We start from the raw sequence: 14979 nt of genomic DNA on the forward strand, positions 1-14979 counted from the left end.
AGAAGCTGAAACGTGCTGCTTAACACGAGAATGAACCTCATTGGTTCTTGCATGTCAAGCGAACATGCTTGAGCTTCCGTTTACCACAACTGATGTGTGTTAATGAATGTTTATATGTGAATAAAAGCCTAAATTCGATCTGTTCATCATATAAAATGATCGAGTCTCTTCAGAAAATGTAGACTAAACAGCTCAATTAACATGGATTAGTCTTTCTTTCTTTCTTTCTCTTTCTTTCTTTCTCTTTCTTTCTCTCTTGCTTTCTTTCTTTAGCATAGACACAGAAAGAATGACTTCACCCTTCCAACAGAGCAGGTATTATTTGAGGAGTTCATGTCAAATGTGCACCAATCAATATTTAATTTTTCCCCAGCAGTGGCCATCATAATTTCAGCGAGACCGTCTGACTACAACTCAGCAATCCCACCAAGTGCTTTTGAGCAAAAATGGCTAGAAAATTTCTTGTGCTGATGACTCACAGGCAGACTTCTCCTGTGCGGTTGATCATGTTTTTAGGACGAAAGATAAAATGAAGTCGCAGCAGAGAAAAGACCTCTGGTTCTCAGACAAACTGCACAGCTGCCCGAGCCACTGCTGAGGTTTTTATTTCCAGCCTGTCTGAAGGATGTTTATGTGGAGTCTATTAAAATGCACTGCAATTCACTAGAATAGATGTGTGAGGAGTGTACACAGCCTTTCAGATATTTCTGACACACACACAAGCAAACAAGATGACAGAAATACCACAATGTGGTGTTGTTTACCAAAGAAAACTTGCTAAATAAAACCATTTTTGAGAAAAACAAGGCTGGGGACAAAGTAAAAAAAAGATTTTATTTCCACCTAGATTTTTTTAAGTTTTAAAAATAAGTCTTGTATGCTGAACAAAGCAGGTGCAAATGGTCACTCAGAGGATGGAGAAAATGAAGGAGAACAAGAAAATGGTGAGAGAGTAGAGGAACTGTGAGTAAGACAGAAGACAGAGAGAGAAGCTAATTTAGGCTGAATGAGTGCTTCCCTCAGGATTACTGGTTGGAGCGGCGTGTGTGTGTGTGTGTGTGTGTATAATTCCCAGAATGCAGATTCCAAAGCTGAAGCCTAATCTGGTTGATGCAGATCATAAGCGCCAGAGATGATCCTGTTATTACACATATGAGGATATGAGCATGGACATTCCCCATGATACTGCTTCTGCTCTCTGTACACAAATACACACACACAAATACATACACTATGGCACCCTCAGCCTGAAATGTTCCTTAAACGTCTAACGGAAGCATATAAAGAGATTATGGGGAACACATTGGAAATGGAGGGAACGAGTGTTTGTACAGTGGATTCCCCAGGGGTTCAGGGTTAAAGCTGGATTTCTGCCCTCACTCTTGCTCTGGGTCTCGGTGTGTTTGTGCATCTGCAGCCTTTTATGAAAAACCTTCTGCCTGGTGTTTATTCTATCCGTCGTCATGGCAGCACTATTGGGAGCTGCCAATCAAGGCAGACACAAACATCACCAATCTGACGCAAGCACAGCCAATCAGAGCATCAGCATCACAGCACCGGAGACGTCGTCTAATGCAGAAATTAGGCTGTTGTCTGTGAGAATGTTAATGCGTATTTAGTCAAAAGCTTCTTATCTCCTCAAAGCAAATAGCGACAGTACATTTCTACATTTACAATTCAAACACATTTGAATCTGCCTTTATTTAAAATGATTCCTCCTGGTTTATAAATAAACTGCGTGGCTATAGAAGAGACAAATGCACAACAGAGTCTACAAAGAGAAACAGTCAGAATGCACAAGATGTCAAAAAGAGACAAACATCATTAAAGAAGCTCCTCTTGATTGAACTACATATAATGATGCTGCTTTCAGGAGATTCCTCAGACCCATTAATCACCAATGTAATGTTTACACAGCTGGATTTGTTGTGTCAATTAATGAATCTCACATATTTCACCCCAAAACAAAAAGAAAATAATGAATATCATCTTTGTCTATAAAGTTTTTTTTGCGTTATTTAAGCATACTATTATTTAAGCCTTCTAGTAATTGAAAAAAAGTCTTCTCACTACAATATATGACATTTAAATTGTGTACATTTGTAAAGTGAAATTGCATTTTTTTAAATACAAATCACTGTCAAAATCAAAATCATCTGAACAGAATAATTTTCATTACAATATTACAGTACTGAAAAAGAATAAACAACTATTTCCCCAACATCCCATTACATGCATTATAATGTTAACTTTCAAGCTTTTTTTACATTTCCATTATTCTCAATGGTGATTCGCATTAGACTTATTATTGGGAAAACGAGTTTTTTGTTTAAAGAATTTCTAAATCAGCATAAAAGCAGTATAACTATGCTCACCATGATGTATACAATTAAATACCTTCTTAAACATTACAAGTAACAGGAAAATGTTTCCCCATTACAGTAAAAAGATACTGGGGAAATGTACTTAAAGGGATACTTCACCGATTAGCATTAAACTTTGTATCAGTAGAAACCCGGTAGTATTTTCGAATGACCGAGAGATTTCTGTATTGTGTGTCTGGAAAAAACCTCAGATGATGCAAAAATCGTCATTTTGCGTCATCGGAGGCTTTTTTGGCCAGAGGCGAGAGACGACAGCCAGGAGTAGGAGCTCGTTCCGCATGTTTTCAACCCGCCCATAGAGGGTGGGATCTCACGATAAAACGGCATCTTTTCAGTTTCGAGACAACTAGTAGCCTAGTTGTATCATTTCTTCCAATACTGCCCTCTGTAACCAGTAGGCGTGGCTTGGGAGTGACCTCGTAGGGCAGCGAAGCAAGTGCATTCTGGGAGTTGTTGTCTTTCATCAACATGAGCCAAAAATACATTTTACAGCTTTTCTCAGTCAAGAAGGCACCAACTTCTAAAATAATTTCACATTTCTACTACATAAATAACCCAATTTAAATACACATTCATCTTTCCAGTGGTGAAATATCCCTTTAAAAATGAAAATTCTGTCATCATTTATTCACCCTCAAGTTGTTTCAAACCTGTATGAGTTTATTTCTTCTGCTGAACACAAAAGAAGATATTTTGAAGAACGTCGCTAACTAAACAGTTAATGAACCCCATTGACTTTCATAGTATTGTTTTTCCCACTATGGAAGTTAATTGTCTGGTTACCGACATTCTTCAAAATATCTTCCTTTTGTGTTCAGCAGAAGAAAGAAATTCATACAGGTTTGAATGACCTAATGACAGAATTTATGACCTATTGCTTTAACTTTTATCAAAAACACAACGCAAAACCTCTTCATGCTAAATTTATTTTTTCACCCTTGCTTTTGATTTTGGGATGAAACAACACCACTTTTTGAGAGATTGACCAATTATTTCGTCTCAGTTCTCAGCTGGCCCAGCATACAATGTGTCTCATTTCACATCGATGAGTGTGGCAAACAAAACCGCCGCTGGGATGTCAAAATAAACACTAACACCGGTGGGTCTAGATGTACAAAGCCAAAAAATCTTTATATAACCACTTGTTAGGCACTCAATGATGTTAACTTTCTGGCAGTTTCCAGAGTGTTTTTGGATACATTCTCATCTACAGACCAATCCAGCTGCAAACCAGAGGCTCCTAGAAAACCAGATATGTTTATAAGGAAATGCCAGTCTAGAAGGCTCACTTATTTGTATTCCAAGAGGAGATTTGATAGGTGATGGCATGACCAAAGTCTACAGCACATCAAACACACAGATGAGTAGTTGACAAACATCTTCTCATCCATCAAATTCCCTTCTTAAATCTCTGTCCTCATCTTGCCTCTGCTGGGCCTGGGGCTGCGGTTGTGTTCTGCCTTTGATGAGATCTGTGTTTGACAACAGAAGAGTCTGCTGCTCCCTAATGTGACACCGCATATTCTCCACCACTGTGAAGGATATACAACCACAGGACAGCGCATCAACATAGAGAGTGATGGGGAGGTGCGAGAGGGAGAAAGAAAGACAACTGCTGCATAATGCCTGGAGCAAACTCCATTTCCTCACACCATCTCTGCTGTAATAAATGTGCAAATCAAGACAAAGAACCAATATTTGCCTGTGTTCTTCACTTACAGCCTATGATCCTATTTGGCTTGAAGAAATGCTAAGATAGAAAACCTCAGTCAGCACTGTGTTTAACGAAACCTGCTGATTTAGTACAGAAATTGGGCTGTCAAACACACCATAATTGAACCATCTCAGAAAGGCCTGCCAAAATGTCAGTATCTGCAGGAGCAAAAGGTGAAAAAATTATATTTGATTTTTGCACAAAAATCTGCATTCCATTTGTCTTTTAAAGATAAGAAGAAACACGCTGTCTAGATCCACTCGAAAATTACTGTTAGACATGAGACCAGAAATAAGTCATCCAAAATTGCTGGCTTGCTGGTGAGTTACCTGGAAAAACTTATGAGGGTCTTAACCACAGAAGGGAAAAGGATCCAAGAAGCATTTAGGAAGAGTTATTCAAAAATGTTATTGAGCCAGCCACGGCAATATAAGCGATGATATTTTTTCTCCATTGCAGATGCGGGTTTATTAAACAGCATGTGGGTACATTTTTGCTAAATATTGCATTGCTTGTAACACGTTTCACGGCAGTTGAAATGTCCAAAGTGAAATGTGTAAAAGTGAAAAAAAACTTTATTAATCAGTAATCTGCCCAGTAATTGTAATTTTTGATAAAAAATAATTTACGTTGTTGGTGTTTTACTGCCTCTAATCATTTCAGCTGGAAACTGCAGTGAATTGTATGTTTTGCAGAAAGAGTCATGTAAGTAAGTAAAGTTTATTTATGTAGCACCTTTCACAGAAGTATTTCATGACAAGACATGTATTTCCAATGATCCTGGGTTGAATATAACTATACTACTAACTACTTGTCAATTAAAAAGAGTTTGGCATCATGGTACAGCATGTACCAAACTACTCTTCTCTGCCATCATGATGAAATAACACTGTCAAGAGATGCAGAGGTGAGAGGAGCTGAGGAACAAGGGAGGGGGACTGAGAAAGAGAGATGAAAGAAAATGATCAAATAAAAAATAAGAGGATCAAAAGACAGTGGAAGAGAGGACAGAGGGACAGCAGAGTAAACATCATCCATCACTTCATAGGGGTTCTGCTAGAGCCGGCTGACAGGCTAAAGAGATAGAGATGGAGAGGGAGAGGGAGAGAGAGAGAGAGAGAGAGAGAGAGAGAGAGAGAGAGAGAGAGAGAGAGAGAGAGAGAGAGAGAGAGAGAGAGAGAGAGAGAGAGAGAGAGAGAGAGAGAGAGAGAGAGAGAGAGAAATGGAGGATGTGGTCTTGCACAGGAGAAATAACCTCCAGAGTTAATAAAGTACAAAATCCTCGTTTCTTCAGATCAAATTCTCTTCTCGAGAAACACCAGCTGGACATCAGTCCAGTACACAACTCTCTTTACTCCTGACTCTCTTTCATTCCCTCTACCCTCAGCGGCTTTCTCCATCATGCCTGATCAAAAATCTCTTATTAAAGAGGCATGGCTTTTCAGTTTATGACACACTGCCTTCAGTCACTGCTTCTAGCATCAGCTCCATGCTGCCTACACCACACAGAGGACATACGAAGAGTTCAGATGCAAATCCTCTAAAAGTGCAATCTGAAATTTCCTTCTAGAATGATCATTTTTATAAAGCTTGTATATTTAAGCTCAGTAATTTCACTTAAATGACAATTAATAGGTAATTTGCATTGCCATTTAAGTGAAATTACTGAACTTAAATATACAAGCTTGAAAAAAATGATCATTCTAGAAGAAAATTTCAGATGGCACTTAGAGGCTTTTGCATCTGAACTCTTCATATATAGACACTCTGCCTGCACCAAGGCGATCTAGACAATAATACCTAGAGAAAGTTATCATTAGCCCTCCAATAAATCTCAAAGTTAACTTCTTGGCTGTTGCATGATCCCCTGAAAGAAAGCAATTTTAAATCAGCCATCTTTGCTCATGGGTGCTTTTGAATGATCATCAACAGAGAAAGACGCTTTGGTTCCTATAATGCTGAAGATCAACCAAGAGAGTATGCACATCTTTATGAAAAAAGTGACTTAAAAACTACTGTAAGAAATTAAAGCTCCAGATTAAAGGTAGTTCTAGGTGATAGCAATAAGATGATAATTTTCATATTATGGCCGATAAATTACCAAGATTAAAATGCTATACTATTTTGTTTAATTACTAAATTAAGCATAAAACGTTAAAAAAATAAAAATGTATAATTAAATATATAAATATTATATATATATATATATTTATTGTGCATCTTTACAAAAAAAAGTAACTCAAAAACTACTGTAAAGAAAGGACCAAACGTAAAGTCAAGTAAAAAAAAAGCTTAAATTTTAAAAACCCAACAAAACAAAACAAACTTAAATTGTATCTGTTCAGCACTGATTTTGTTCAAGCTATACCAGCATTTCAGTATTTCTAATGCTTGCTTTGATTCTTATCTCTGTATATCTCATTTATAAATGCACTGTTATTCCTGATTTAATGATTTAAGATTTAATGACTCTTCTTCTCTCTGTGTTTGCCAGTGGCAGTACAAAAACTAGTAATTTTGACACTCTGACTCCAAAATTCGGCACATGCTGTATTGCATGTCTATGACAGCACATATGAGGGAAACGGAGTGTTGAACATAGTGTGACTGTGCTGAAACTGAGGCCTGACACCCAGGCATGTCCAAACACTACTGACAGAACAAAAGGTCACTGGGGACAGAGAGGCAAGCAGGGGACAGATCAGAAGACTTTGTATGCAAGTGTGGCGAGTTTCACGTCCAGTATCTAAACTCATCTAATGAAGTGTGTGGAGTGGCAGTGAGGTCGTGCCGCATGGCTGCGGTTTAATTCCTTTGCATTTTCACCTTCAGACTAAAAGGAGGAGAACATTGTGATATGCAGTGGCAGAGATATGCTACCCAGTGATGGGGGAAAGAGAGAGAGTATTTGTGCTCTTCTCCATTAATGTCCATGGGCAGATAAGACAGAAGGGAAGCGTTAATTAACATGGGCTTGAGAGAGGGACATTTATTTCCCCTGAAAAAGCTGTTCATAGTTCTCTGATCCAACATCACTGCCCTTGGATGAACTCTCTGTCCAGAACTTCATCTATGTGGAAGCCTGTACACAATTCCATCATACAAAATAACTACAGAACGGAACAGCACAGACAGAGAAGAAACACACAAAAATCAATAAGTAGTGATAACAATGTACCTCCTGTCCGGAGAGGTAGTATGCAGCCAGAAGCCCTCCAATGAAGCGGATGTTGACCTCAAAGACAGAGACTTCTGCATTCTGTAGAAACAGAGGGGAAAATAAGGGTCCTTGAATCACAAAGTATTTTTCCCATAAGTATTTCAAAAAAATATTCGATAAAGAGACTAAATGAAACCAACCAGCTCAGAAATAATTCATAACAAACTTTAATTTCAGGGAAATTATAACAATAAAAACCTTCAAAAAGACATGACTGCATATTTTACTTCTCTTTAATATGGCATCCTATGAACCATTGCAAATTATATCAAATAAAACAATGACAATAGAAAACTACTGACATCAGTACAATATGAAACTAAATCTTCAAAGTCAAATATACTACCATTCGAAAGTTTGATGTCTAAGATTTTATGGTTTTGAAAGTCTCTATTTGAATATATTTTAAAATGTAATGCATTTCTGTGATAGCAAAGCTGAATTTTCAGCATCATTACATTATTCAGTGTCACATGATCTTTCAGAAATCATTCTAGTATGGTGCTTAAACATTTCTTATCAAATGTTGAAAATAGTTTTGCTGCTAGTATTTTTAAAAACAATCTTTCTGGAGAAAATGAATGTGATTTTTACTTTCAGAAGCCACCTACTATACATGATATGGTAACACTATTTTACAGTGTCTTTGTTAAATATGTTACATGTACTTACCATACTAATAACAGTAACTTGTGCATAATTACATGCAAATAGCCCTCAACCAAATCCTAATCCTACCCTAACCCTACAGTAAGTAGCCTACATGTAGTTACTTAATATTACACAGTACTTAAATATATAATTACACTGTAACAAAGACACCTTAAAATAAAGTGTAACACACTCATTAATCTGCATGAATTATCTACTATACACAACAGCTATGCAGCACTATCAAATTAACTTGAATTCTACATTAAAGCTGATTCAATCTCTCAGTGAGACGGAAATGAATGCTGGAGCATGGAGCGTTTTAACCTATATTTAGAGAAAATGACCAAGCAGCAGCTTTTTTCATTCACACAAAGATCGCACCACAAACAGCAACTAATCTCTCTCTCACACACACACACACACACTAAAATTTCACCCAATGCAGAAAATAAATCAAAACACAGTGAAGCTCAATGGCATGATTGTACAAGCTCCCAAAATCCTGTTTTAGCCATCTCACAGTCACAATCCCATAATCCACAGCACCTAAAAACAGCACCTGTTTTTGTATACTGTTTATGAAATACAAGCAGGTTTTCTAGTTCGTATCATAACGCTTCTAAAGCATCTGATATTGACTAGGTTTTACAATAATTTGATAAGACAAGAACATGCTTTAACCAACCCTTTCACTTAGCATTCATTTAACATGTCTATTAATTTTGACAAAAGTGAACGTGCACCAGATTAATTCAGATATGACCGTTCCCTGACCAAGGTCCATTAATTCAGTTTTTGGTTTAACAGCTGCGATTAATGCTGATGGCAGACAGCCTCATCCATCACCACAAGAGAAGCAGAGAGAGGGAGAGAGAGAGACACATGCATTTCTTTCTTCTGTGGAACACAAAAGAATTTTTTTTTTTTTAATGTACATATAATGAAATTCAATGGGGTCCAATCATTGTATGATTTTCATTGATATACAAAAACCGCTGAAACCGTCTAGAATGACATCAGGGTAAGAACATTTTCTCTTCATTTTTTTTCCCTTTGTTTTTGGGTGAACTATTCATTTAGTTATAAAATGGACAACACTTTATAATAAGACCCAATTGATTTAAATAAATTTAAACCTATTTCATAAATTCACAAATAATACATTAGGTATCATGAACTAACAATAAACAGTACAAATATTTTAATAATAATAATAATAATAATAATAATAATAATAATAATAATAATAATAATAAATAATATGATATTGTGAAATACTTTTAAAACAATTGATTTCTGTGTTAAGATATTTTTAAAATGTAATTGTAAAAGCTGAATTTTCAGCATCATTACTTCAGAGTCACATGATCCTTCAGAAATCATTCTAATATGCTGATTTGCTGCTCAAGAAACATTTAATACTACTATCAATGTCGAAAATGGTTGTACTGCTTAATATCTTTGTAGAACCTATATTTCATGTTTCCCTTCCTCACCCATCTTTTGCAGTTTATTCCCCTCCTCCAAAAAAATCCTTCCAGCACCTCCATCCCACTGTGACACGCTGAGCCCTCAACGGTCCAAGTGTGAGTCATCCCTCAAAGTGCACATGCTTCATAAGATACACTTGTCCAAAAGTAACAGTGAGGAGGGGAGACAGAAGAAATGAGGCCACTGCTCGAAAAGCCAAAAAGATGAACTAAACACCCCGAGGAGATTCCAGGCGCTGTAAGTCCTGCTAAGAGAAAGGCGGCAGAGGGGAGACGGGAGAAAAATGGCACAACACATGGAGACCAGAGAGATTGATAAAGTTGAGAAGAGCATACAGATTCTCCATATCTGATGGAAAAACAACTGATAGGGAGAGAAACTGGAGAAATCCCATTAATGGGTTAGAATGTGAATGCAGACAGAGAAAGAGAGAGAGAGCAGGAGACACAGGGGCCCCTGGGGCCAGTCACTGGCCCCGCTCCTTCTCTGACGTCTCTTTTGTCTGCCATTTCTCAACATCACCGGCTAATTCTGGAGGCAGAGCACCGGAGGTTCACATTGTTTCCATGGCGCCAGTCTTGTCTCCTGGATACGGTGATGTGTCACATCAACTCTTTTCTCACCACACGTTTTCCACAAAGTGCCACCACAATCTGATCAAAACCTGAAAGATTCACACACGCTGAGGACTCAAGTCTTTGAGGAGATATGGGGTTTCGAAAGGCTGTTAATACAGCTGTGTCAGTCTGCTGCCAAAGTATACGGCTCACCACTGTGAAATAACAGTGTCCTGAGAGATCACTGTGTCTATAAACAAAAACAGACTCGCTCTGCCCCAAACCTACAAAGACAAGTGCTGTTGGTGATCTTGCGTGTGTGTTCATGTCCGAGTCTTGGCCACCTACCACACTGAAATCCAGGTTTTGCTCGATCCACTCCTGGCCGTCCTTAAACTCGTTGTGGAGGCCCATTATGTAAAGGGTATCCAGGGCATCTACTATAGTGGCTCCCATCTGGGAATTACCTGCAAGGAAGAGGATGTGAAATATTTACTGAATACATACGCACCACACTAATTAAAATGTAAACAAACTTAAAGTTACATAATAAGGCCCATCTGATGCAAGCAATATTCATTTGCATTAGTGTGAAGCTAAAGGCAGAGCATTTTGAGGAAAAACAAACCAGTGGATACACTACCATTAAAAAGCATGAGGTCAGTAAGATTTTTTTTTTTTTTTTAGAAATGAATCATTTTATTCAGCAAGAATGCATTAAATTGGATCAGAATCACAGTAATCACAGCCACAGTTTTGTCCCCCCTCTACAAAACTGGATTATTCAGTAAATATTCATCCATGACATTTAATATTTTGGCTTTCATCACAATTTATATTTGTCTTTCTTCAGAAAAAAATATTAACAAAATCAGAAATTTGAGCTGGGGATGTTTCTGAAATTTGTTTGATTTGACATGGAATGACCCTATAATTACAAAAGATTTCCATTTCAAATGATTGCTGTTCATTGAGCTTTCTATTCATCAAACAATCCTGAAAAAAATGTATCACTGACACTGTTACTCCAAAATAAGCAGCACAACTGTTTTCAACACTAATATACTGATTTGCTACTCGAGAAACGTTTCTTATCATTATCAGAGTGATTTCTGAAGGATCATGTAGGATCACTGAAGACTGGAGTAATGATGCTGAAAATTCAGCTTTGACATCACAAGAATAAATCACATTTTAAAGTATATTAAAATATATTAAATATTAAACAGTTTATTTTAAACTAATAATTTTTCACAATATTACCTTTTTTAAAAATCTTCCCAAACTTTTTGAATGGTAATGTACACTTTCTATTTCCAGAGGACATTAGAGGAATAATTATGATTGTATAAGGTAAAAGACTGAAATTTAAGTTCCTATGGACACATTAGATGTGTTCAACTTAAAGTGCCCCTATTATGGATTTTTGAAAATACATCTTTCATGTAGTGCGTATATCTCTAAGTGAATGAAAACATCCTGCAAAGTTTTAAATCTGAAAGTGCACCGTATATAAAGTTATTGTCTTTTAAAAGTAAGAGTCTACTCTGAGTCAATGAAATGAATCGTTTTTCAAACAAGTCATAAGCCGTTTCGTTGTGACGTCAAGATGAAACATTAGCATATTGCCCGCACACTTATTGCGCGCACAGACACCAGGGAAAACTTGAACCTCAAACCTGCAGCTGATTCCTGTGGATACTGGATAGCATCATGTCGAGAAGACGCTGTGCTCTACAATGTGAAGGTAAAGCCAGTTTTTCCCCACTGCCCAAGGACGAGCATGTGAAGAATCAGTGGTTAAAGTTAATCTTTACCATGATACCACAGCAGTATAATCCTAAACTTTTGCTGTTCGCTTCATTTTACTGATGACTGCTTTCTCAAATCTCGGAGTTCAATGCAGGATTCGCAAAACGCCTGCTCTTGAAAGACTGTGTTCAAAATACTTAGTTTTGTGTTTTATATTGTGTTGGTCTCCTGCTAAATCACATTATTACTGTCTTACTGAAATACTTCTGCTAATGAGTTGTGGGCCACTAATACCTAAAACTGTGTCTATTAATGCAGATTAACGCTAGAGCTCGGCTAATGTATTGCATACATGCAATGTTATTGATACAGTTTCCACAAGTTCACCGCAATAAATTAGAAAAATACTCGGTACATATAAGTAACGTTAACTTTATAAGTAAAATAATCGGTTTGTTGATTGACATGCACTTGTTAATGCTGATAGTGAGGAATTACAGTTGCAACATCTCATAATGTACCTCAAACTGAGTAGCGTTTCACTGAGAAACGTCCTGCTCGAGTAGTCCTTGCGATGGAGGTTCGGCTTGAATAACTAGACCTTTCAGAGTGTTTCATGATCGGACTCGCGCTCGGATTGATATGGTAAAATCGACGTCATTGTTCGTTACTATGTTAAGTTTACAGTGTAGAAAGCCTCAGGACACGCAGAGCTAATGTTGTTATGACAATGGGTGTTTTTGTTGCGCGCTGTAGACCAATCACAACAGATTGAGCTGTCTGACCAATCAGAGTAGAGTAGCTCGTGGAAAGGAGGGATTTAGAGAGATTGATTCATCTGATGAGTCGTATGAGAATCACTGAAAAATGTGGTGATGTGCAAATGTATATTATGAGAAAATTAAACAGTTTTGACCTTTGATGCATGTAAACCTGTTGTAGGAGACTCCAAAACAACATTAGGAAACTTTAAAATAGCATAATAGGGGCACTTTAAAGTGGCGCTGCGCAGACCAATCGGTGTATGACACCAATAATCTTCCCTTCTAGTCAGTTGTTAACCCCTGCGAATGGATCATTAAGACAGTGAGTTGAACTTAAGAAATGGATCAGTCTGATTTGTGAACTGGACCAACTAATTCATTTAAAAGATCTAATTCAAATAACGGATTCAGACATCACTACTATGAAGAACTAGAGCAGATCTCAAGATTTAGCAGAAATTTTACTTTGTATTTCTGTTTTAATAGTTTCAAATCCGTGGAAAGCCCCTGTAAAACTATCCCGTCCTGATAAAGAGCCCTGTTTAAAGTTCAAGATCAGATATCAGCAATCCTGTTATTCCACAAATAAAACTAATTTCAAGAGTGGAAAACTGATGAGACATGTTGTGTGGCATCTCTCTCTCTCTCTCTCTCTCTCAGTGTGTAGAACCTCAGAGTTATCATCATCATTATTGTCAGGAACTCTAAATCACTCTAAAAATACCCAGCAGCCCTCAGCCTCTTAGCTCTTCTAATCTGTCCAGACTGCTGCTTCAGTTTGTCCAGAGGCACCCCAAATGGCCCCAACCCTTCAAAAACCACAAACACTTTTGCTTTTCATCCCTCTTTTTACAAGACTTAAAGCCCCGTCCGTCCTCTAACGCCATTTAAGACTAGGCTATACTTAAATGTACTGCCTTCCTCTTTATCGCCCTTTCCATTTTCTTTTTTGTTTTTCGACACCTTTTTGTTTTACTATGGAACCGTCTCCAAAGATGTATCAGTCCCTCATTTGCAAGTTCGCCAATATAACCCAAATAAAATAAAATTAATCAAAGAAAACAAAAAGGTTGCAAAAAAAAAAATAGATAACACAAAACCCACTGAACTGGCTGCACATTCATCCCTCACCACCTCATTTACACTCCCATAAATACACTGCCCATCTTGACTAAAATCCACACTCTCTGGCTCTCTCAGGCCTCATCATACTGAATGAATCTTGATTGGCATTTACACAAGGCTGGCATTCCGGATGCCAGACTTTGCTGGTGTAAATCAAATTGGACTCAATAAAGTTACTTGGGGAATTCCAATGGTAATCAAACCAGGCTTCTCTCTCTGCTTCCTACAAGCCATCTTTTCATCCCACGCTCCCCCACTTAGTGTCATCCTTGCCAGTTTAATTTGGTGACAGATTGCAAGTTGTTCTAATATGAACACGCAAGTGGTAGCCAGCATGATGATTTCATTGTTCAGATTGTGTTTTTCTTCAGATTCTTCATCTTGAGAGAGAACCATTAGAGAGGTTTTCAGTGGTGGAGAGGTTTATGTAGTAAAATAGAGGGGTGTGTTTGTGACTCTGGGTACTTATACCAAAAAAGAGGAAGAGTTTTACTTCGTTGCATCTCCAAGCCAAAGACATGAGTCAGAAGGCTTTTTCCCTCTATCTGTCTCATCTCAAAGATATATCAAGGGAATGCAGTGGGGGAGAGAGACAAACCCCATTCATATCTAACAGTTTAGTGCTCACCATTTCTGCTGCCACTGATTCTCCCTGGACCCTGAACGCAACATCTGCTGTGCTCATCAACAAACTGCTCTGGCTTAGTGTGTGCAAGAGAGAACAGTACAAAGAAAAGAGAGAGTAATGTACAAGAGACATTAGACCACACAGATGGAGTTGCTGGAGATTTTTCTCTTATATATACACACACTTACATTTTGGTGCAATTCTTACTATTAACTACCACTTTTGTCTCAAACTCCTAATTACTGCTTATTAATAGTCAGTAAGATAATTGTTAAGTTAAGGTATTGGGTAGGATTAGGGATGTAGAATATGGTCATGCAGAATAAGGCATTAATATGTGCTTTATAAGTACTAATAAACAGTCAATATACTATGCTAATAAGAAAGTAGTTAATAGTGAGAATTGGACCCTAAACTAAAGTGTTGCCGAATTTTTTTGTGTGTCTTTGAAAAAAGCTTGTGCTAACCAAGGCTACATTTAACTTAAAGTAATAACTTTCTATTTTAATATATTTAAAAAATGTCTTGTAAAAAAATAATAAAATATGATGATATAAAATGGCATATTTTCAGTAGCCATTACTCCAGTCTTCAGTCACATGATTCTTCAGAAATCATTCTAATATGCTGATTTTGTGTTTAAGAAATATTTCTTAATATTAGAAATGTTGAATACAGTTGTGCTGCTTA

The 14979-nt window shown here is 37.3% G+C and overlaps 1 protein-coding gene across 1 annotated transcript in view; it reads right to left on the reverse strand.

The window, feature by feature from the left end:
- man1a2 (mannosidase, alpha, class 1A, member 2) overlaps positions 1-14979 on the reverse strand; it is a 78772-nt gene that overhangs the window by 16385 nt on the left and 47408 nt on the right. Inside the window, exons 5-6 of the mRNA XM_079881423.1 lie at positions 10369-10487; positions 7277-7357 (exon numbers count right to left, since the gene is read on the reverse strand). Coding sequence (XP_079737549.1) covers positions 7277-7357; positions 10369-10487 — 200 coding nt within the window. The remainder of the gene's footprint in view (positions 1-7276; positions 7358-10368; positions 10488-14979) is intronic.

Source organism: Squalius cephalus, assembly GCF_949319135.1.
Source record: "Squalius cephalus genome assembly, chromosome: 9".
Taxonomy (NCBI): Eukaryota; Metazoa; Chordata; class Actinopteri; order Cypriniformes; family Leuciscidae; genus Squalius; species Squalius cephalus.